Source organism: Lepidothrix coronata, unplaced genomic scaffold (assembly GCF_001604755.1).
Source record: "Lepidothrix coronata isolate B3197 unplaced genomic scaffold, Lepidothrix_coronata-1.0 Scaffold1, whole genome shotgun sequence".
In the NCBI taxonomy this organism is placed as follows: Eukaryota; Metazoa; Chordata; class Aves; order Passeriformes; family Pipridae; genus Lepidothrix; species Lepidothrix coronata.
In genome coordinates, this window is record NW_016690181.1 from 4,385,492 (window position 1) to 4,408,540 (window position 23,049).

Here is a 23,049-nt window from a genome sequence, read left to right on the forward strand (position 1 = left end):
GCTGACTTATGGTAGGTTGTCATAAAACCTGAAAGTCTTGGAGTGAATTCCTACATTGCTGAAGTCAAAAGCAAACTCCCACTCATTTCTCTGAAACCATGGTACCAGTATTGATTGCAATAGTTGAAGTTCTCAGCGTGGTTTGGTTTACCTGAGGAGATGCCTGTTGTAACTGTGATAGTCACAGCTATGATCCATTGGCACAGGGAACTGTGTCACCAGAGCAAGGCTCAGGAAGGCTGATGATAGTTATTCAGACAGTAGGAAGGCAGCTGTGGAACAGAAGAACCATAGATTGTACAATTCGAGAACAAAATGCAAAATACTTTTTCTTCAAAAATTTGCTTTCAAAATTGAGCTTCCTATGCAAACATTCTCCTCGCATGTGAGAAAAATACAACTTATCTTTAACTGCATTTGCAGAGCATAGCCTGTAGGACTGTGCTGCCACTACGTGAATGCAGAAAGCCATTGCAGGTGACTGTGGCTGACTTAACTCCTAACTCCTGCTCCAGGGCATGACGTTTGTATGATGTAATGGGACTAGGGTGAGATCGTAGAAAGAAGCATCGGCATCAGCACTGCCTCCTTGGGGAATGGAATTCATTTCAAAAACTGGAGCAAGAAACAAGTTCTATCTCTCGGGGAAGATGGTAAGAGATGCAACTAAAAGGTACATCAATACATTTTGGAAAGTGTCTATATTGGAAACAATAGAGATCCAAACTAGCTTGGCTTGTACAAAAGTCAATCTTTATTCTCATCCAACCTAGTTTCCTAAGCACATGGAGCCTCTGCAAATCTCTGTAAGAACCGTGGGTGTTCTCCACCACTAAATAGTCAGGACGCCAATGCTTACGGAGCTCTGGGGTTACATAGGTATCATCATGAAGGTTGTAATGAACCTGCGAGGAGGAGGCAAGTATATTTTAAAGTAATTGTATCTTTTAAAAGCATTTCTAGGTTCAGCCCTAGAGGAGGCTGCCATTCTTTTTTCTGTTCTAACAACTTCCAGAAATTCTACTCAAAAACCGGTTTCCACTGCGCTAGTCTCTACACATCTGTAACCCAAAGAATTATTAATCCATTTATAGAGATTAAAAAATAAAGCAAACATCTCTCGGCCAGCACGTTCCAGAAGTGCAGGTCTCACACAGCGCGCGTGTTTCTGCCCCAGCAGCCCGCGCTGGAGATGTGTGCGGACATCTCGCTGTATTTCCAAGGACTCAGTTTCCGCCGGGTGTCCGCCCCCGGGATCCCCGCTCCCGCCCCGCCGGGGGGCGGCCGGAAACGCGAGCGCGGCCGTGGCGGGTCCCGGCGGGGCGGCGGCGCTGGTGCCGGGGAGGCCGGGACCGACGTGGCCGGCCGGGGGAGGCGGAGCCGAGGGGCCGCCGGGCGGGGCAGGCCCGCACCGAGCCGCGGCTGGATGGCAGCGGCGGCCCGGGGCACGGCGGCGGTGGCGGCGCACGGTAAGGGCGGGTGGCGGCCCCAGGGCGGCGCGGCCGAGGACGGGGGTCGCTGGGCCGCCCCCGCTCCGCTGTTGTGGGACGAGGGGGGAAAGCGGGAGGCGGGCACGGCAGCGCGGCTCAGCAGCTGCGGGACGGGGAGAGCGGGGCCGCCGGCGGCGGGACGGGACGGGACGGGACGGGACGGGACGGGGTGAGCGGCGGCGGCAGCGCTGTCCGCAGCGGAGCCGAGCTCGGCTCTGGCGGGGCCCGGCCCGGCTCGGCCGAGCGCGGGGCAAGTTTGGGAAGACGTGGCGGGGAGCGCCCGGCCGGGCCGCTGGTTCCGGCAGCCGTGTACCGGCCCGGCGGGACCGCGGGCTGCGCGCCACCCGCCCCAGGGCCCCAGCTGCCCACGGGCTCCCGGGGCCGGCATCCCCCCGGTCCAGCCCGCCTTTGCGGGCGTGCCGGGGGCTGGAGGCAGCCGAGAAAGTTTTGGAAGTCGGTCCTCTGGCAGACAATGTCGCGAGAGGGTCTCGGGCAGGGGGTGCCCCGCAGGACGCGCGGAGCTGGGGGGGCTGGGTCTGCGCGGCCACGGTGACACAGGGACCCCGGCGGGGGGCAACTAATGTGCTGCTCCAGTGAGGTGCGTGAGCAGGGTTAATTACTAATTGCCCCCGCGGCAAGTATGTCTCACTTTGCATCGCTCTGCGTTCCTCAAATGGAAAACCCGCGCTGTCTGTCCCATCCGCCGCGATGTGAGACGCAACGATACGAGCGGGCCCGCTGCATTAGTTGCCCGCGGGCGAGAGCGGTGCCGGAGCCTGGCCTGGGTGAGGGCTGCGGCACCGGGTGACGGGGCGGGAGGGGGGCGGTGTGCCTGGCCTCTGCCTCGGGCTGCCACGGAGAGTGGGCTGGGAGGAGAGAGATTCCCCCTAGCCCGGAGGGGAGTGAACGCCATTATCTGGTCCGCAAACTCCTCTTTTCATCCTGGGGATGAAAGGATGCAGGACGGGGAAGGAATCGCTGTCTCCCAAACTCTAGTAGTGTTCACTCGATTTTAACTGCCTTCCTTGCCATCTCTTAGGTTTGCCCGGCGTCTGTAATCTGTTCCCACCTGCGATACACTTATTGTTCTTAATTCTGTGCATCCCCTGCATTTAGCTGTGAAACGCTGTCATTTGCAGAAACGCAAGCCTCTGTGCAAAAGAGGTTTTTTATGAGAGGGATCAAAGGGGAGGGGTCCCACCAGAGCAGTGCATTCCCTAAAGATGGGCAGTGACTCAGAGAGAAAGAAGTGCTCAGGGAGTACTGGAGACCTTTTGTGCCTCTGCTAAGGTAAGGGCCTCCAGGAGGTATTCAAAGCTCTCCCCTGGGCAGATGGAGGGAGGTGGCTCATGGAGAATTTTTTGGCTGAAAATTATGCTTCCTCCCTGGAAAATTAACTTTTTTCCCATTCCATGCAGTATTCTGTTGCAACTGTAAGGCCAGGCAACCAGCTTCCAGAGAAAATGCTTGTAAAAAAGCCTTTTCTTTCTAATTTCTTCCACCTCGACAACATCTAAAATGTGTGGCAATGAGCAATTGCGCTGAGGCAGAGATGAAGCTGTATGGTCTGAGAAGGCAGTGTCTAGGAGAGTAGTAGACGGGTTCCTGCCAGAATAGTCATCGTGTCAATATTTTATTTTCTCTTTTCCAATAGGTTTTTGCCTTGGCATTTTAAGTTTTGTCTGTGTGTTCTCAGCCACTGCTAACTACAGAGGTGCTCAGTGAAGTAGAGTGAGGCCCAGGGAGCCTCCTGGGTCTCCTGGCTTGGTGTGCAACCTCCCTCTGCCCCTGCTCAGGAGTGTGTAAATGACAGATTCTCATTTGTTTGTTCTTCCTGAACTGGGAAAGCCTCATGGTTATTCCAGTCCTGAGACCATTTCAGAAGGGGCTGAGCAGGCCTGATTCCTGAATACTCAAACACATGCTCTGGAGAGTGCTGCCAGTGGTAATGGTGACCAGGTGACCAGGTTGTGATCCAGCACGGCTGGGAGCTGTGATGCCAAATGGAGCAATTGTCAAAGCTGATAAATAAACAATGTACTGTCTATTTCTCTCCCATGCACGTTCTTAAATATGTGATACAGCCTTCTTGATAAACATGTCTCTGTACCTGATTATGCCTCTGCCTTATAGTGACCACAGATGTCTCTGAGAAAACCTGCAGGTGTTTTCTCTAGAAATTTCTCAAGATGTTCTCAGATGTTCTCTAGCTGAGTTCCAGAAACAAATGCTGTTGTTTAAAATTAGGAGTAGGTAGAGACTTTCTGCAACTGTAGTGGCAGTGTATTATTTTCCTCCTCTTGAGTGTTTTTTCTCCTAGGACTACATCTTCACTGTGCCTCTTTATCCCCTTAAATATTTGTCTTAGCAGTAACCAGTTTAAATTTAAAGACTTTACTAATGAGGCAGAGAAGCAAAGGTGCTATAGAGATAAAAAGTACCTTTTTTTTTTTGAGCAAGTGGTTATGATGTGTTAGGAAGAAGCAATATGCTCTAAATAATTAGCTGGGCACAAAAATCAGTTTAGGTATGTCTTGGGTGATACACTGAATTTCTCGTAGATGTTGTAAGAACATCAGGAATTTATTGAATGAGATATGGAGTTGTTCTTGAGTCAGGAGGTCTTGGTGGTCAGGCAGCACAGGTGTAAAGAAATGTGCTGGTTTTCCCTCAGTGAGTAACAGGTGAATAAAGACCTGTTGGCCACAGAAAGTTGGCCGACACAAATGTGAGTTAGAGGAATCAGTTTTGTACCCTTTTATGCCCATTTATTGTTCAACACCATACCTTTATGGAAGAACCTGATCCCTTTTTGTTCTGGAAGAGGGACATGAAGCCAAGTATGCAGACCTTTTTCAGAGTCCTGGACATGCTCTTTGTCCTGTGTGCTACTGCCTCTCTCCAGGATTTTGATCACTTAGTCAAAGTAGTCCTTTGGGGCACATATGAGCGTGGAGAATGAGGTGCAAGAAATCAACCTGTTGGATCAATTGCAGTGATTACTTTTCGAAATTGGTTCTCAAAAGCTGTGATAACGATGTTGCAGAAGAGACTTGTGCTGCTTCCCATCACTGCCAAACTGCAGAGAGTGGTCGGGGGTTTTTTGTGTATTTATTGCCTCTTCATAGGCATATGTATGGTTGTATAAATCCTGATTTATTTTTGCTGTGTTCCTCACAAAGTTTTCAGTCATTTTCCTCGTCTAATCCTGTCAAAAAGGACGAAGAGGTCTGTCAGGCCTGCTCCCAGGTTGGAAGGGGTGCCCGTCTATTTTAAAGGAGGAAATTCTGTAAACTGCAGGTTTTTTGCAGCAGCTAGTAAGCAGAGAGAAGACTGTGGCTGGTGGAATCTGCTTGAAGAGGCCCATCACCTACCTGCACAGATGCCCCTGTGGCTGATGGCTTTAACCTGTATTGGTACTGTATTGGTACTGTATTGGAACAGAAGAAACTCTGTTCAGTTAGGGGACAGCAAACATTTTGAGAACTTCCTGTCTTTTTTTGGGTTTGTTTTGTTTTCAGGGAAAATTTTGGGGGATTCTGTGGCATAATTTTACCCTAGTTTTGTGTGTTTGTTTGCATAGCTGTAGGGGGGAGCCTGAATTGCCATGAGGGGAGCCAGAGAGCCTGGCAGTGTCCTAGGTATGCAATGTGGTGGAGTTGGGCAGAGGGCAGCATCTCTGGCCCGTCAGGCTGTCCTTGCAGTTGTTACTAGCTCTCCAAGCATCAGCTTAGTTCCTGTTCACTTCAGTGTCTGAGTTGAGTTGGTGCATGGAGTGCTATGAGAGATGAAAATGTCCCTTGCTACCAAACCCCCATTCCTGTTGTTCTGAAGTGGTTGTGCCAATAGTGATTTACAGCTGAAAATCTGCCCCTTTTCATAGGGCCCTGTCAGCAGAGCAAGGATCTCTCTAGCTTACATCAAATTACAGGTGTAGGGCTGAAGGGACTTCAGAGAAGGGATCTAATCTTTGCAATAAAAGACCATCTGCATTGGGTGTTTTTTTTGCTCAAAGTAAAATAAAATAAAGACAACAACCAATGCTAGACATTCTGCATCGTAGACAACGTGTTTCAGTGTATCACCACTTTAGCACTATGTAAATTTGTTTTTTCATATTCAGGCTGAGTCTTGTTTACTGTATGAACTGATCTGGAAGAAGAGTTTAGCACTTTCCTCCTTTCTTGTGACTTTTAATATATGCAGACTGTTCTGTTCCCTTCAGTGTTATCTTTCTATGACTAAACACACCCAGGTCCTTCAGTTGTTTTTTCCAAGTCATGCTCTCTACACTCTAATTTTTGTTTCTTTCCACTGCAGTGTCTTAGATATTTGCATGTATTTCATGAAGAAGAATACGTGGGGCTGGGTGCAGTCTGTTGGCTAATGTCTCACCTGTGTGAGACCTACAGTGTCACTACTATTTGTCCCAGGATGACATTTACCTACTTTGTAGCAACATAAACCCACTGGCTTAGAATTAATTTCTCAGTCAATGTATGCTTTTTCTTTGTGGCACATTGGGCTTACTGTATTGTCACTTCTATTTCTTTCCACACCTGGCCTCGTGCCTGCCCCTGCCCTGCCCTTAGCAGCCAGATCAAAACACTGCAATAAGACACCATAAAGTCCTGGGCTGGTTTGAACTTGCTATGTTGAGGGATTTTATTTTTTGTTGTTAAAAAAAAAAAATAAATGAGAGGTTACACAAAAAGTTTTGGTGGTTCTTGCACAGCTTGCCAAACCAAGACAGTGTCTTTATTGATTCCTTCTTGCATCCCCACTACTGATATCCACGGTCACTGTGCTTGGAGACTGATGTTCTCCTTCCCAGGAGCAATGGGACCCTGTCCCTTAATTTTGTTTTTGATTGCTCACTGCAGCTGTGCCTTCCTCCTGCAGTGTTTTCATCCAGGGACTGAAACTGGCAGAGGGCTGATTCTTTAAAAAAATAGTTTTCCCTGCTAGTTTGTTCTGACGCTGCTCACTCATGGAGTCTGGTGTGCGCATGGGGAGGCGATGCTTCATGAAGGGATGGGGAAAAGGGGCAACACCACTTTTTCATCTGCAGTGAGGCCTTGGATTGGCTCCAACATCCTGAATTTTGTCTTGATAATTTCAGATCCCTTTCTGTCTGGCTGTTACTTAATGCTTTGGTATCTTTATCACTTTCTTATCTTATAGGTAACTACAAACTGATCATTTAATTTGATCAAGAATCCTTCAGAGGATTGAAGTTACTGGTCTGTAACTTCTTAAGTCTTCTCCCACCTTTTTTTTTTCCTTTTAAAAAGGTAGGTGAGGCATGATGCTTCTCCAGCCTTCTTGTGGCCTTCCCCTATTCCTGTAAATTTTCAGAGATGGTCCTAATGCTTCAGAGATTACTTTAACTGTTTTTTCGCATGCTTTCAGGTGAATGCTGTTATTCCCTCTCAATCAAGAGCTGTTTTGCGAACATTTGTTAAGCTATTTTTTCCTAGCGTGCTATTTTCTCCCATTTCCAGATTAATTTTGCTTGTCACATTTCACTTTTTCTTCTGGAGACTGAAGGAACGTTTGTACTTCAGCCTTTACATCATTTGCTTTCCTTTCCTGTTTGCCAATGAGAGTGTAATTATCTTTTTTTTCCTCTTCTAACATGCTCTCTTCTCTACAGTTTTCTTGTTACTGCAGAGCTCTTAGTAACAGCTGTGCTGATTTTGACTAAGAGACCATCTAACCCAGTATCCTTCTTGGAAAGGAAAAAAACAGGACAAATATATATGATATTTTTAAAGTATCTTTCCAGTCTCCAGCTCCTTTCACATAAGGGAATTTCTTGACTCTAATGTGAGCTGTTTAACTATTAACAATCAATAGATTTATCTTTCTAGTACTTGCCCTGTCTTTTGATGAACCCATGTAAAATTTTTCATTGTTTTTGGAGAAGTACTACCACACAAGTTATTTGCTGATGAAGGGTCATATTTGTTTGTTTTGAAGTTGACCCTCATTGACTTCATGGGGTGGCTGTCAGTACTTATGTCTGACAAGATGGTGAATAGTCTATCCGTGTTCACCATCTTTACACTACTCATGAGTGTACAGACTTCTGTTATGTTGCCTGTCTTGCATCCTAATTTGTACATGGATGCTGTTACATGGCAAAAAAAGAGATTTATCTGGGTAGCATCTCTGGTCAATACCTTTTTCTGAAGCCTTGGGACACTGAAGGGCAAGGATGAGGGTACTTGGAGTCCTTGTCCAGCCCACCTGAAGGAAGATGCTTTCACAAGATGTCTCATATGCAGTTTCATACACCAATGATAAACAGCCTCTCTGTCCTTTAGTACTGTGTTGAAATCAGGAAGAGTTTCAGATGTCCAGATGTATATGGGTATACATACCTGTGCTAAGACACTGAAAAGGGGGAATGGTATGGCCAAGGCCTTTCTTCTGGGATGATGGGAGGGAGAGATGAGCACACTCTCAGAACTGCTCTCCCTTCTCTTTTCAGAGATTGGCCAGCCTGGCTGAGACCACTTAGCAATGACAAAACAAAAACTTCTGCTTGATGGGACGCTCTCCTTGTTTCTGATTGTGGCCTGTGGAGCTCAACAGGTCCCGAGGAGTCATGTTGCTGCTAGTTCTGGTTCGCTGTGTGAGAAGGAGGCAGAGTCCTGGGGAAACCTTTTCACCAGTGAGTGGCTGGACACTTGGATCTGTTCCCTCATCGGTTCATTCATGGTGGGGCTGAGTGGGGTCTTCCCCTTGCTGGTGATCCCATTTGAGACGGGAGCTGCTCTGCAGTCAGAAGGTAAACCTGCTACCTGCATTGGCCTTTCTGAAGCCAAAAGTCCTGGGATGTGACTGAACAGCACAGTAGTGAACAGGACTTTGTCACAGAAATACTATTCTCTAAAATGGAAAGTCTGTTTTTGGTGCTTCAGTCCACACCTGAGAATCTGATAGGACAAATGTAAGCCCTGGATGGAGCTTGTACAAAGAGTATTGTTTTTTACCCTGCTTGGTCCAGGTCCCTCCCACACACTGCTGTCCCAGGCAAGTGGTGCAAGACCTTTTTCTTGCATTCCATTTGTTTTGTGCTCTCTCCTTTGAGAGCTTGCTTTATGGGTGCTTCCAATTTAGGTTTTTCTGTGGAAAATCACAGCTGGAAATGTTTTGGCTCCTGGATGAGTAGTGATTAGCGTGGGGTTTTTTTGTTTGTTTGTCTGTTTGGTTTTTTCTTTTTTTTCTTTTTTTTTCTTTTTTTTTCTTTAGCTGGATCACACCGTATGAAGCAGTTGTTGAGTTTTGCAATTGGTGGACTACTGGGGAATGTGTTTCTGCACCTGCTTCCTGAAGCCTGGGCCTACACATGCACTGCAACAACAGGTATGAAAGCCTTATATGCCTGGAAGCAGCCCATGCTATGCCTGCTGCTACATTTTTTGAGTCTGTTCCATCTTGAAAGCACAAGACCAGCCAGTCTGGGTCAGCCTAAAAACTGGTCTAAGCTGGTATTCTCTTTCAAACAGTATATAAAAGCACATGCCTAGGGAAGGATGTAAGAACAATAAACACACATGTAGTACTTTGTCTTTGTACTCTGCAGTCCTCCAGAGACTTTGAGATTAGAGTACTTTATGTTTAGTAACTTGCGTTGGTTTTCTTGCCTATCAAATTCTCCTATCTTTCCTTGGATTCCTGTAAGTCTCTGTTGATTTTCCTTTGTCCTTTCTGTAAGGAAAGGGAATGCTTCTTTAACCCGATGAGAGGTTATGAATGTGTATGTGGTCTGGTATATGAACTTGTGCACCATCTCAGTTGGGGATCAGGTGCATCTTTTTTATAAATCTGTCCCTATAACAATGTTAATCCTAGAGCCTTTTTCTTGGCACTAACTGGGGCCTCTCTGTTGGGTACTTGGATTTATGGGAGCTCATATGTGTTGCCCTCGCAATCTTTGCTCAAGGAGAAATCATGGAAAATTGTCCATAGAGCCATAATTAAGAATGGAGGGTGAGGCGTGGGGGGAAGGGAAAGCAAATACAGGTCACAGAAACCTGTGTTCGCCAGCAAATGAAACACTGTCTGAGTTGGTATAGAATTTGTGGTATCAGTGTAACTCCTTCATCCCTCAGATAGCCAGGGTTGTTGAAACCTATAATGGTTGTGTCTCTCTGCTTCAGAAAACTGATGGCATAGAAGGCAAGTGTGGCTGCATCCCACCTGTTGAGAAACCAAGAAATCATTTCCCTGCTGAAAACAGGGGAAAGAAGATGAGAGAGGAAAGAAGATGCTCTGGGTGTCCCAGACTCTCTTGTACCTATGTCCTAGGATTTCAAATCTGCTGGGCCTTTAGTCTTCTTTCTCACAGCTCTAGCACCATAGGCAGAACCAGCTTTCCTTTTTTTACCCCTTTCTACAGTGGTTCCCAAATTACTCTGTCTTCCTACTCTAGTTTGCTTGCTTCTGCCAGACTGTCCTGAAGCATAAAGGTTTCCTTGACCCACGTAAACCTTGTTACAGAGTCATTCTTTTCTTCCATTGCAATGCAATCTCCATTTCTGCAGCCAGACTGAATGGATTATTATCTCACAAGCTTGGCTCTAATTGAAAAGGAAGTTTATAGCTTTGGGCTTAATAACTTACCTAGGTGTGGCAGAATGGGGAAGGTGAGTCTGTAGCTCCACTAACAGCAGATTTCAAGTCAGAGCTTGCTGCTTAGTAGATATAGCTGCTGGATTTTTGTTGATGTAATCTTCACTTGCCTCTGGACCTCAGGGAAATTCGTAGTGTTGTCAGGAAATATTTTGGGTTGTGCTACTGAAGAAAATGGGGTGGTAGCTCTCACTCTGAGTGACCTGAGATGAGGATATCTGTTAGATCAAGAATGAGCAAGTTAAACTAATCTGCTTTGAGATGTGTTTGCTCCTCTTACCTTGGAGGGAGTCTTTCCATAGTCATTTCTTGTTTTGACTTGGAACTGCTGGGTGGGCTGTAAGGGGCGTGGTGGGTTCATATGTTTGAAAAACTATGTACTTAATAGAGACATGAAGATTTCTCTCTTGTCCTTCAGGAGAAGAGCAGAGCTTTCAGCAGCAGAAGCTTCTGGGTCTCTGGGTCATCACTGGTTTCCTGACCTTCCTGGTGCTAGAGAAGATCTTCCTAGAGAAAGAAGAGAAGGACTACCCTGGTGTGGTAAGTTAACAGCCCGAGGGGAGGGAATGCTCTTATATTTGAAGCTCTGTACTAAACACCTCGTCCACCTTATCTGACAGGCTCAGCAAATGATCCTGGAGCTGTGAGTACCTTGTCATTGCTCTTTGGGAGCTTTTTGTCACTTCTTTGACACTGGTCTCTTAGAAGAAAGTTTCATCTCCAGGCTTTTGTTTTATGGTTTTGACTTTTGTTCTTTATGTGGTATGTGTAAAAGAGAGGTGCTCTTTTATGGGGACTGGTAGCTGGAGCACTCTGCAAATGAGACTTTTGCTCAAGTTACCTTTGAGGGATGACAGCTTGCTGATGCATGTTCCACTGACTCCACCTTGACTCATTCCCTTTCTGGGTCCTCAGTCAGGACAAAGACCAGCCTTCTTGAAGGTGTTTCTCCTTGGTTATGGCCTGGACCAGATGTTTGGGTAACTTTGTGTGGTAGAAGGGGTTTATGGGTGGCCAGGTAACACTAAGTTCAAAGAAGTCACCCAGCTGCAAAGGGGCAATATAGACAGAGGTACCAGAAGGTAATTCCAAGATAGAGAAGAGGAGCTAGTCTTCAGACATAAGGACAACTCCTAGTTGCAGCTCCTATAGATTGTTCAGTCCTTGCTGTGCCGTGACTTCTGAGAGGTGAAACTGCAGGTCAGGCGCTACATAAGAGCAATTAGGTGTTAACTTTGACTCATCCTTGCGACTTCAAAACCTGAAAGGAACTTCACCTTCTCATTTAGAGGGAGGCTGAAGTCTTAAATAAATATCTTGTTGTTTGGAAGATAATGATCCCAGCTATAGAATAATTCTGTAGGCTTAGTTATTGTGATGAACTGGGGAGAGCAAGACTCTTTTTCCCCCATTTCCTGTCGAGTTGAGTTATATTTCTGTGGGCAGCAGCTGCTAGCAGGATTGGCAGGCTCAGTCTCTTGTCCTTCTAGAGGAACTTGGCTCATGCCAAGGGGGCGTGACTCCAATTCCTCTCTCTTTCTACTAGTCTTGAGGACTAGGAGGTCTTTGCTCTTGTTGTCTTACAGTGCAGATGTCACAATGCTCTCTGAATCTGTCTCATTTCTAGCAGTTGTTGTTAAACTGGGGTGCCAAAGCTGTTGATTTACACTGTAAGGACAAAGGGATTAAGGGTAAAGACTGGATTTCTAATCCTGATTCATGCTCATTCATCACTGAAAAAAACTGAGTGACAAGTTTTTTTCCCCTAATTTAGGACTGTGATTCCAAAGCACCAGCTGGAAAGATTTCCAATGGAAGTGGCTGTTCCTTGCCAAAGGTGGCAGGCCAATCCCAAAAAGCACGAGCTCAGTGTAATGGCTCCTCTCTCCAGTCTTGTAGAAGAAACAACAGAATCAAGGTAAGAAACCCATAAACTCACCTTCACATCTTAGTCAGGAATTGTCTGTGGAAAGAACTGTGCCTGAGTGGAAAACTCGATGTTTGAGTTGTGCTTGATTTTGCTCTATCAAAGTGTCTGTCCTGGTCACAGCAGGGAGGAAACAGCAGACTTGGAGAAAATCTACACTGTAGCTTATGCAGAAGAGGCAAAGTCAATATTATGAAGTCATAAGTCTGATGATGTGTGTTTTGTCTGAATTCCACGTTTTGTTTCTCTGTTTTTTCTAGTCAGTATATCTTTATTTGCTTAATTTTTTGTGCCATGATTTCTCTGTTCTCTAGTGCCTGCATTGTACCAATTGTGAGCTGCATTTTTACTTTTAAGGCACCTTTTGGAAGTGTTTTGACACCTTTTGGAAGTGTGTTGAAACTATCCACTATAGAACTTAGAAGTTCAGTTTCTCAGATTATCAGTTTATCTGCTGTCAAAATGACTTCTTGTCCACTTCTGTCTCCAGAACTGTATTTCCCATCACTTCCTTTGCACTGGTCTCATCTGACCCCACAGTGAGCCTATTCAGGGAGCTAAACAGACTTTTTTCTGCACCCACACACCCACCTCCCACCCCCAGGTCTGTTTCTCTCCTATCTTAACTTCTTGAAGCAGCTTGGCATGTAGACAGGCAGCCTGCAGTGCTGGAATAAGGGAGATTAGCAAACTCATAGGATTGGAGGTGGAGGAGGAAAAGGAGTACTGTATCATTGGGAAGTGGATAACCTTTACGTTGGCTTTGCTTTCAGTTTAATGTTACTATCTTTGTACTGTGGAAACCCTTGTCTGGGTGCACATTACAAGTGAGAGAGTAAACAACCACTTTGGTGAAGAAGGACCTACAATTTGAGATTGCAAGCCCATAAAAATGTGGAAGATTGTATGAGAGTAACTATGAACAGAAAGTGTGGTTGCATGAACTAGCCCAAACCTGGATGTGTGGTCAGTCAGAGGCTCTTTTGTCTTTCTATTTTAAATCTGTTTTGCTGTAACTTAATAGCTCTTCCTACACAACATGAAAGTTGTGCTGAGATCACTGAGTATTTTTGATATCTGTCACATTCATGTAATTTTTACAGAACACTACACAAACTGCAAGCTGCCACACTGATGTTTCTAGAGGTGATAGTAGTGAAGAAATCAATATTACTGGGTTATGAAACATTGTGCCCTTATTTTAGAAAGGTTTATATGAGGAACTACAGATTTAAAGGATGGTTAGTCTACCACTGATTTCAAGTAGAAATGAAACACCAATAGAGGATATGATTGCTCAAGACATGGTCCTAATGTAAAAAATAATAATCTAATTAATGCTAATTAGTATGATCTTATGGAAGATAAATTCTTATCAGCCAGACATTTTCTCCTGCCTTTTATTCAGTGATAAAATTGTTTGATAAAGGTAATGACAAACATATATAAAATATAACTTTTCCCCACATTCTAATAAAACTAATACTGCATGAAATCAACTTTGCTAATATTAGTTATATTAAAAATCAGTTATATTATCAATAGAGACTGGATTAAGGCAGCCCCCCTCAAATCTGTTCACTGGTGGGATATGATTTTTTTAAGTGATTATTTATAAAAACAGTATGTCTTCACATTTGCAGATACTACTATATTACATAAATGGCACATCGTGACTGCATGAAGTCAGTGATAGCAGCTAAACTGAGTAACTTCACCAAAAGTGCTGCATTTTTAACAGGTTTTGATACATGCAAATATTAAGGAATAGATCAGAGAAAAAACACAGATCATATTTACAAGATAGGGATAGTTTCTAGAAAGTCAATGCAGTGGAAAAAGGTATGAGAATTACAGTAGAAAATTGTTTGAACACATTCTTCCCTTATGATGCTACAGCCAGGAGGATGGGTGAGTTGGAAATAGTATGTAAGAGAAGAGGGGACAGTCCCTCTTTCTGTACAGCAATAATGAAACAACTATCTGACTTTTTCCAGTAGTGTTATTCCAAATATCCAAAATGTTACTGATAATTTGTAAAAGAGTCGGGAAAGAGGTGAAATAAATATTTTAAGTTTGCAGTACATGATAAGTGGCTTCCTTTAGGTTAGCTCTGTCGTCATGACAGATCAAGGATAACTTAAGGTGTACAAATACCCATGTAAGAGACATGACTAAATTTGCATAGTTAAAGCTATAGCAAACAGTAACAGACTAGAAGGTAGAGACAACTCTAACTGAGGGTAACTAGCCAATGGACCAACTTACCTTAGAGATAGCAGATTCTTTGTCATTTGTGGGCTTTAAGCTGTGATTTAAGATGCTCTCTATGAAGTACATTATAGCTTAACAAACAATGGACTTCGTGCAGAAATTGATGAGATTCTTTCAGTTGTGTTATGTAGAAGGTTTAGACAACCATAGAGAGCCCTTCTAGCTTTAAAATCCTAACACATCTGTTTGCTCTTACAGACCGTTGTCGATATGCATGAAATAGAAGCTAATGACAATGCATGTAGTTTTAACTTTCCACATTTTGAGCATATGATCTGAATAATAGATTTCTTGGTAGGGTGGAAATTACCAAAACTACCAAGATACTCCTGCGTTATTAGCCTGTTTCCTTAGGCAACAACATAAGCAGTCATTCCATCTGTCTGTCCATCTGTTCTGCCCTTCATTTTCAATAACTTTTGAACCCATAATTAATTTTTCTTGAGTTCAAGAGAGGATAGAAGTCTTGAAGATGATCCAATTTCTGCAAGTTCCATAAAAATCAGCATGGCAGTAGAGGAGGAATGCAAACTAATGCCTTATTATAAAACACTGTCAGAACTTAGCTGCTGTGTGCTGCTCGACAGGCCCACCTGGTTGGTAGCTTACCGGGTAAGTCTCACTGCCCTTACCTGGTGGGGAGGTGGCTGTCATGCAGTGCAGGGTGGTGAAGGGGTGTGCAAGGAAACAGTGATGCTGGAAATGAACAAAGTAGGTGCTTGCATGAAATCCATAGCAAGACAGACTTCTTTGGTTCTACTATTCACTCAGAAACCCCCATTTTTTCTGCAAGCAAAAGGGGAAAGGTACTATTTAAACAAAGTCACCCATCAGGGCTTAATGGTTAGTAAGCTGTAAACAGTTGACCATTGTCCGCATATATATTAGAACTGCTTTTTAGCTGCTGCTATAATTTGTCCTATCTTGAAAACTGCAGGTGGGAGGTTTCCTTTGCACACAAACATAGATCAGTTCTGTCCAGCATTGCAGCCTTTATATCCTCAACAAGTAAAAATGCCTTGCTTATTCTTTCTTTTTCCCTGTGGCACACGGGGTCCTTGCTGATTTGAGGAAGTATGTTTTATTACACATTGACATAAATTCTGAAGCATGAACATAAACACTTCATCTGGCTATGCTCTTTATGAGCAACAAGAACATCCTATTAGGGATTCACAGAATGTAAATGTCAGAGACTCATAACTGTCAAATCAACCCAATTTATTTCTGAGCACTCCAAGGCTTTGCTTCTTTCAGTGACAGCTTTTGCCCAAGCCACTGACAAGAAAAAGTCATAATGTTTTAATCATGAAATCTATTTTTTCCCTATATGGTGGTATGGGAAAGCATTTTTGTGTAAAACTTCTGTGAATAATTATTATTATCCTGTGGGGAAAATGCAGTCACATAAAAAAACAACATGAAAAGGAGAATTTTAGATAGTCATATTTGACTGTCTAGGACTCAGAGTATGAAGAATGAGAAGTAAAACTGCTGTATTCTTGGGTCTGCCTTCATGCATCTATTTGTTTCTTTTTTTACAAAAGCATACAGAGACTTCTTTTGCATCCATTGTGGAGATGCTACTTAGATTATTACTTAAAACTGAGCTTAGCTAGGCTTTGCTTAATCCCTTATTGTCATATTTAATCATCAATGCACTTTTAAAAATTTAGAGCCTATAAAGGCCCAAGATTGTGAAGTGAAAGTGCCCTGCAGAAAGGTGGTGATTTGGAGAGAGAAATTTGACAGAAAGCCCCACTTGAGCCATGGTATATAGATGACAGGAAGAAGAGATGCACCAAGCAGAGCTGATAAAAACAAGGAAGAGCAGAAGACCAAAAAGAGCTAATTAAATCCATCCCCACTTGTGCTTTTCCAGCTGAACTTTGGCATCTGACACTATGGTGAAGTAAGAGGTTGATGCCTCACAGTTTCTAGACAGTCTCTCCACTCACTGGATACTACCCTATATTCAGAGTTCTTGCAGTCCAGGGACAGCCTGGTGTATTGGCTAGCACCTGGTTTGATAATAATTTAAACTGCTGTGCCATATAGTGAACTGTGGTATCTCAGGACCCACACACAGTAGTTTAAGTCATATATGATGGAAGAAAACCCAAAAACATGTGAGCTAAAGAGATGGGGTGGTACCCTCATAAATCACTTTAAATCAAATACTTAGAATATGTCTTGAGGTGACCGTAGTTAGAATGATGGGGAAGTCTAACATGGAGATGGACTTGTGAGAAAGGAAGCTGCTTTATGCTTATAATTTTAAGAAATGTGTTTATATGCAAATACATATACATGCTATCCAGCCTTCTAGTAGGTGGCTTTTTGGTGACTGTCATCACTCTTGTTATTCTTTGTTAAGGGAAAGCAAACCCACAAGCACAAGCTTTTTTGGTACAATGTTTGAAGATTTATTTTGTTATAAAAAGCAGTTTCAGCAGCATTTTTCTGTTGCATTGTTCTTGCCAGCTTTTGAGGAGGAGATATTTAACAGTTGGATATTAAAGTACATGGCTTGAAAACAAGATCAGGCCATATTTGAAGCCAGTTACCTGTGTAAAGTAGTCAGTGTTACCTAAAATTGGTTCAATTTAGAATTAAATATATTCTTGCATTTTTGGCTTTCTTCTTTTTCCTTTCTCTTTTTCTATATCTAGAGGTCTTTGTCACTTGCACAAGGTAATTATTCTAATCTCAGACAATACTTGCCTACCCTAAAACTTAGTTTACTCTAAAACCAAAAATTACATTTAATTTGTCTGCAGGCACTGACAGGTTAAGACCTTCAGTAGAAGTTCCATGTTCTGATGTTTCCCACCTGATTGTGACTGCATAACCTGTGTCTAAGCCATGTGCTTTCTTTTATCTTCTTACATCTCTTCCTTTATCAGGGGCTCTTCCTTCTCTTTGCAGATTAGTGGATACCTCAATCTACTGGCCAACACCATTGATAACTTCACACATGGCCTGGCAGTAGCAGCCAGCTTCCTGGTTAGCAGAAAGGTAAGGTTTCTGTGCCCAGCTGTGTATTGAACTGGAGAGGCCTTGTTTCAAGTGTGATGCAACATGCAGAACATCCAAAGATGTAAGGAGTTCCCTCCTATTTTATGAAGTTTTCTGAGAAAATGCAGACTACAGTAAAAACCAACTCTATCCTGATCCTCTGATGCAGAGCTTCTTCAAGCCTGGGACGTGTTAGTCATTTGGACTGGCACTGGGGGAAGGATTAGCTCATCTACTCAAAAGCCAGGCCAGAAATAGCATTGACCCCTTACATGATGAGGATGGTCACTTCAGGGACAGGGACATAGACAAGGAAGAGATGTTTAATGCTTTTTTTACTTTGGTTTTCAACACTGATGATGGGCTATCGGGTTCCCAGTGCCCTGAGCTGGAGGACCATGACTGTGAGAATGATAAACTCCCAGTCAACCCTGAACTTGTGTAGGATCTGCTGTTACAGCTTGATCCCTGTAAGTGTATGGGACCTGATGGTGCATGGGTCCCCTGTATGGGACCTTGGATGAATCCAAGAATACTCTGATTGTTTCCTAATCACCTTTTCTCTGCTGCAGGTTGGGTTCCTAACTACAGTGGCCATTCTCCTGCACGAAATCCCACACGAGGTGAGAGGGCTTTGGATCCTGCCATTGTGAGGGGAATTACAAGGTGCTTCACCTACTAAGAGGAGGCCTGGGTCTGGTTAATATTTTCTTGTCCTTTTGAAAGCTGCTCCCTCTGGGAAACTGACAACATGGAAAAGCAGAAGCAGTCTTGAAGCACTGGTCTTGCTGCGAATGCAACAGCCTTTGTGACTGAGAATTTAATATTCTTATTTATTAACTGTCAACTCTTGGTTTTCTTAGGTTGGAGACTTTGCAATCTTACTTCGGGCTGGCTTTGACCGCTGGAGTGCAGCCAAAATGCAGCTTTCCACAGCTCTGGGGGGAATTCTAGGAGCCTGCTTTGCAATATGTGCTCAGTCACCAAAAGGAGCAGGTAAGGCTCCCTGCGACCTCTGGAGTGGGGAAAGGAGGTGCTTGTCGTCCCCACGTGTGTATCTTCCTTTCCTTCAGTGTTGTCTCCCATGGCTCTGTCTCAGTAATAACAAAAGCTTCCTGTATTTGTGCAGGCGAAACAGTAGCCTGGATCCTCCCTTTCACTTCTGGAGGATTTCTGTATATTGCCCTGGTAAATGTTGTGCCTGATCTCCTGGAGGAAAAGAATCCTTGGTAAGTGCTCCCTCCTGTTCTGCTGCAGCAATTCTTGCTGCCAGGGAGCAGGGATATAACCCTCCCCTGTGCCTGTTCTGGAAGCATGTGAATGCTGGCTTTTTAAATCCCATGGGCAAGGCTGGAATCAAAATAGACTGCTGCGCTATGGGACTGTTGTGCTTATGGGACTACAAAGACCCTCTAAACCACAAGAACCTTTAACTGGGTCAGTCCCAAAATATTGTGCTAGCACAGTATGTAGCATGACCAGCTAGAACAAGTTCCTCAGAAACATGTCCAGTTAGGACAGCTGCTGCCCTGTCTGTCTTTTCAGCTTCTGGCATGTACTGGTTTAGGGACTGTCTGAAGCAGGGCCCCATAGAGGTGTGTATGTCTGTAACCACATGTGAATCTATCCTTCCCATGCTTCTCTCATTCCTTTTTGACCTTATCCATCAGTTCAGGCTTCTGCAATCTCCCTTTGGCAGAAAGTTTGCATAGCTTTACTGTGCTGTGTTAAGTGATACTTATTATTTGGTTCTTACACTCTTGCTTATTGATTTTTTTTTTATTAGATGTCACCATGGTGCTGTGTCAGTAGAAAATAATAGTTTTCTTCTCTTTATCATTCAACATTTCGTAGTCTGTCATTGTATCCCACCTCAGTCATTTCTCTTCTGCACTGGTGTATATATTCCAGTATATTTGGCCTCCTGCCGTGTATTATTCTAGTTTCTTGCAGTCTAATTAAAGCTGTAGCAGCTCCAAATCCAGCTGTACTGCAGTAAAGGTCCTCTCAGATCTGCTGGCAGAGCTGCCCTTGAATGTTCCCCTCTATTTCAGTTGTAATGAGACAGGCAACTTAAGTGGTTTAAATAAGATGCCTTGGCTCACCTAGTTAATTTTGACTGAAACATTACTCAAAAAAACAGTTCCACTCCTCCTGAGGAGGCAGGAACTTCTGGTGGAGAAATGTTAATTACTAATTTGGGAGTTTGCTTCTGGCTTGGTAACCTCTTGTGCTGGCAGAGGTTGTTGCCAGAGTATGCAGAGGTGGGAGGTATACAGTCACTTCAATCCAGCATAAACCTGAGATAGTGCTAAAAGAATGGCCAGATTCATCATCTTGCTTTTTTTTTTTTTTACTTTTCGTAACTATGGTTGTTAGCTGGATGAATCCCTAAAGTGCCTATGAACATGATGCAGAAGTGTTGGTTCCCTTGTGAGTGAGAGGACAGGAATATATACCTGAAACTACAAGACTGAATCAGCTTAAGTTGATTTTGAAACCTGGAGTTGGGCCTTGCAGCTGAGTGGAACAAGTACATGTCAGTTTATAGACAACATCTTTGCTTGGGGTGCTGGGAAAGAGTCTTCTCAGCTGTGTTAGTGACTTCATACAGCTGTTGTGTTCTCCATGCGATAGATTTGAAAGAGCAAAGGGCAAACAAGAAATGATTTGAGAGTCTCTCTGCTGTTGCCTATGGGAATTGGTCTATGGCTCCTCCTAATTTTACTGTTTCTTTCCCAGGAACTCCCTGCAGCAAATTCTGCTCCTGTGTACAGGCATTATAGTCATGGTGCTACTTGCGCTCACAACTGAGTGACCTCTGCGCAGACCTCATGATGCCTCCCAGAGCCACCACAGTGACTCTGAGCTGTTACAAAGCAATAAGGAACACTAATGTTATTTCTTACGTGTGTGCGTGCAGATCTGGCTGCTAGTATGAGAAGCAGGTGAGAAAGAGGTCTGGGTGTGCAGGACTTCATTCCCTGGCTCTCCTATTCCTGTTCTGCTAAAATCCACACATCAGGGCTTCTGTTATTTTTCTGATTGGTTGGGTTTTATGGAGCAAAAGATACACTGAGGAGAAATGAACTGAACAACTGCTCCACAATGAATGAATGATATTTCATTCAGTTCGTTCTGATGGAACTGCACCTCCCAAGCTCTTGTGTGAAAACAACAGAGGCGATTCCTGTAGCTCATGAAGACTAAGGACTTTTCCTACCACTCTAATGGCTGGAGGCAGAACAGGGATTACAAAGCAACAACAAACTGACAGCTTTAGCCAGAACTCCCTACCCATGAGAAGTTGATGGTGCTATGAGATAGAGGGGAAAAGACCCTTTCCAGCTTGGTCTGCGGCTTTTTATTGACATTGCTTGTTCCTAAAGGGTAGTATTAGCCTCAGCAGTCCAGCTCTTTTGGTCTATTTTGTATTTGTTTATGTTGAAATTGAGCCAAAAGCTTGAGGCACTTTAGGATAGGTCACTATAATTAAATGACTCAGCTTGGAGATTACTTGCCTCAGCCCTAACCACTCCAAAAGCCAGCACAGCCTGTTTATCTGATAAATGATTAGTAAATGTTTCTTCTATTGCCATACTACCAGCTCACCTACATCTGGAAGGAAAGACATGTAGCTGCTGTAACTGAGCTCCCTCTCCTCATAACCATTAGCTGAACACAGCTCTGAGCTTGCTCTTGAGACCTTAGTCACCCACCATCTGCCCCACACCATATTTCAGAGTTTTCTTGAGGTGTAGCATGTTAGCCCTGCCTGACATGCTACAGCACCCCTAGACTGTTATGGCAGAGGTAGCTGAACACTACAGCCTGGCCAGCAGCTGATAACTCCTGGTTAACTTTTCCTCTGTTCAGTGTAGACTATTTAAGAGCATGCTGTAACCAAAAGCATAGATGGTAGCCTATTTCTGAGCTTCTTACCTCACAGTGATGTTCATCTGTTGGGGATGAATGGATAAGGAATAATACTGACAGCTCTTAAATGGGAAAGCTGAAACTGCTGGTGAAAATATTTTAAAAATATTTTTATAGAAAAGTTGTGTGCTAGGTAAGGAGAGAAAGGGATATGAAAGGGTCACAATAGCTATGCTTTAAGAAGAGTTTTCTGGTTTGTGATGCTTGGGATAAAATTTTTGGCAATTTGAGACCAATAAAAATAAATAAAATTTCTAGTGCTTTCCTGCATCCCAGCTCACAAGGCTGACCAGGCCATAATTCCATAGGCATATTTTATTGCCACAGAGATGTGCACAATTACTAGATCATCTCTTCTGCAGAGCTTATCCTCGCTTTGCTTAAATTTGTTTAAAAACAGGTCTAATTGAACTGGTGGAGTCACCGGGCACAAAACAGGTGCCCCAATGTCAATTGCACCAACTTAGCTCTGTCTTTAAACAGCTTTTGTAAATCAGTACAACTCTCCAACCTGCACAAGGCCTTATCAAGAGGGCTTATGCCTTCAGAGGGCGATTCGGGTCAGAGCAGCGAGGCAGGTATGCTGCTGACAGCAGAAGCATTTACTTTCCTGAGAGATTCCTGAACTGTTGACACAGTTCTTTTTTATGACAGCTCCTGTCCTACTTTTCAGCAAGTGCTGGAAAGCTCATGCTTGCAGTTCTATCTGCCCAGGAACTGCTGCCTGAAATTTTTTCAGCTTTCCTTACCCTGGACTTACAGCAGTAACTAATTTAACTGCAACAATGAGGGAGGCTTAGAGCAATTGTTTTATTCCTCTTTACAAAGTTGCCTTCCTATGCCAACTACTCTATCATTCAATTGTCTGAAGGTAGCATCTGCTTCCCATTTTCCTAGAAGGATGATTAATCCAATTAGTCTACAGGGACTGGCTGGGTATGCTAGCCCTCTAGTTCTGGCTTTGGGGGTTCCCCCTGCCCAGGGACTGCAGCTAAGTGGACCCTGTAATGGGGCTCTGGAGGAAGCAGGTTTGCACAGAAAGATGTGCCTGCTGTTTCTCAAGATTTCTTTCCCAAAATAAGGCTGACATTTAAGTTGAGGCACTGCCAGGTGAGTACCCATGAGTTGGCGTTGTTGCATCAGCACTGAGCCTTGCCAAGACTGAAAACCACAGTCAGGATTCTGTACTCAGTGTTCAGGAATGCAAAGTGGATGACACTGAAGAAAGAATTTGAGAGCTGTTTTTCTTGGCTGCTACCATAGGCCTGGATAGTCTGTGGTTGTTGGGAAGATACCCTGGTAGGAGGTAGCATGGGGCTTGTGGGAGGGAGGGGCTTGATAGTTTTCTATGTCAGCCCTGGAGCTGAGGATGGAGAGCCTTGGGAGGAAATGGAGCATCACTCCACCACATTTGTCACTTTTGGAAATACAGAGAGAATTGTATTTTCTAGCTCTATTTTTTCAGCTGCTCTTATTCATTTCCCACTTCATCTGTATTGATCTGCTCTTCATGGAGACAATAGAGATGAAATAAATGGTTTTCCATGTTGGTTTATGTTGTTGGGTTTTTTTTGTTTGTTTGCTTGTTTTGTTTTGGGGTTTTTGGAAGCTACTACTTTTCTTTGAATTTAAAATTCAATTCAGATTTCATTTGAATTACAGAGCCATATCTCTGGGTTAGGCTAGAGAAGTCTGGGCTCTGTCTTGCTGTCAGACATTCACAATTGAAAAAGAAGGTTCTAATCTGGTTTCTTCTTCCTG

General features: G+C 43.9%; 1 protein-coding gene across 3 annotated transcripts; it reads left to right on the forward strand.

The window, feature by feature from the left end:
- Positions 1–1,401: 1,401 nt before the first annotated feature.
- Positions 1,402–22,836, forward strand: SLC39A13 (solute carrier family 39 member 13). Of its 3 annotated transcripts, none has more exons than XM_017812572.1 (11): positions 1,422–1,469; positions 6,675–6,784; positions 7,987–8,286; positions 8,751–8,864; positions 10,552–10,673; positions 11,908–12,051; positions 17,263–17,352; positions 17,925–17,975; positions 18,216–18,348; positions 18,482–18,581; positions 20,095–22,836. In XM_017812572.1, the coding sequence occupies exons 3-11, from the start codon at positions 8,019–8,021 to the stop codon at positions 20,168–20,170; spliced, it is 1,098 nt and encodes a 365-aa protein (XP_017668061.1). In that variant the 5' UTR covers positions 1,422–1,469; positions 6,675–6,784; positions 7,987–8,018; the 3' UTR covers positions 20,171–22,836. The 3 variants fall into 3 exon arrangements, with proteins under 3 accessions (XP_017668067.1, XP_017668061.1, XP_017668076.1); XM_017812587.1 differs by having other exon boundaries at positions 7,987–8,169; XM_017812578.1 differs by lacking the exon at positions 6,675–6,784 and having other exon boundaries at positions 1,402–1,469.
- Positions 22,837–23,049: the final 213 nt, after the last annotated feature.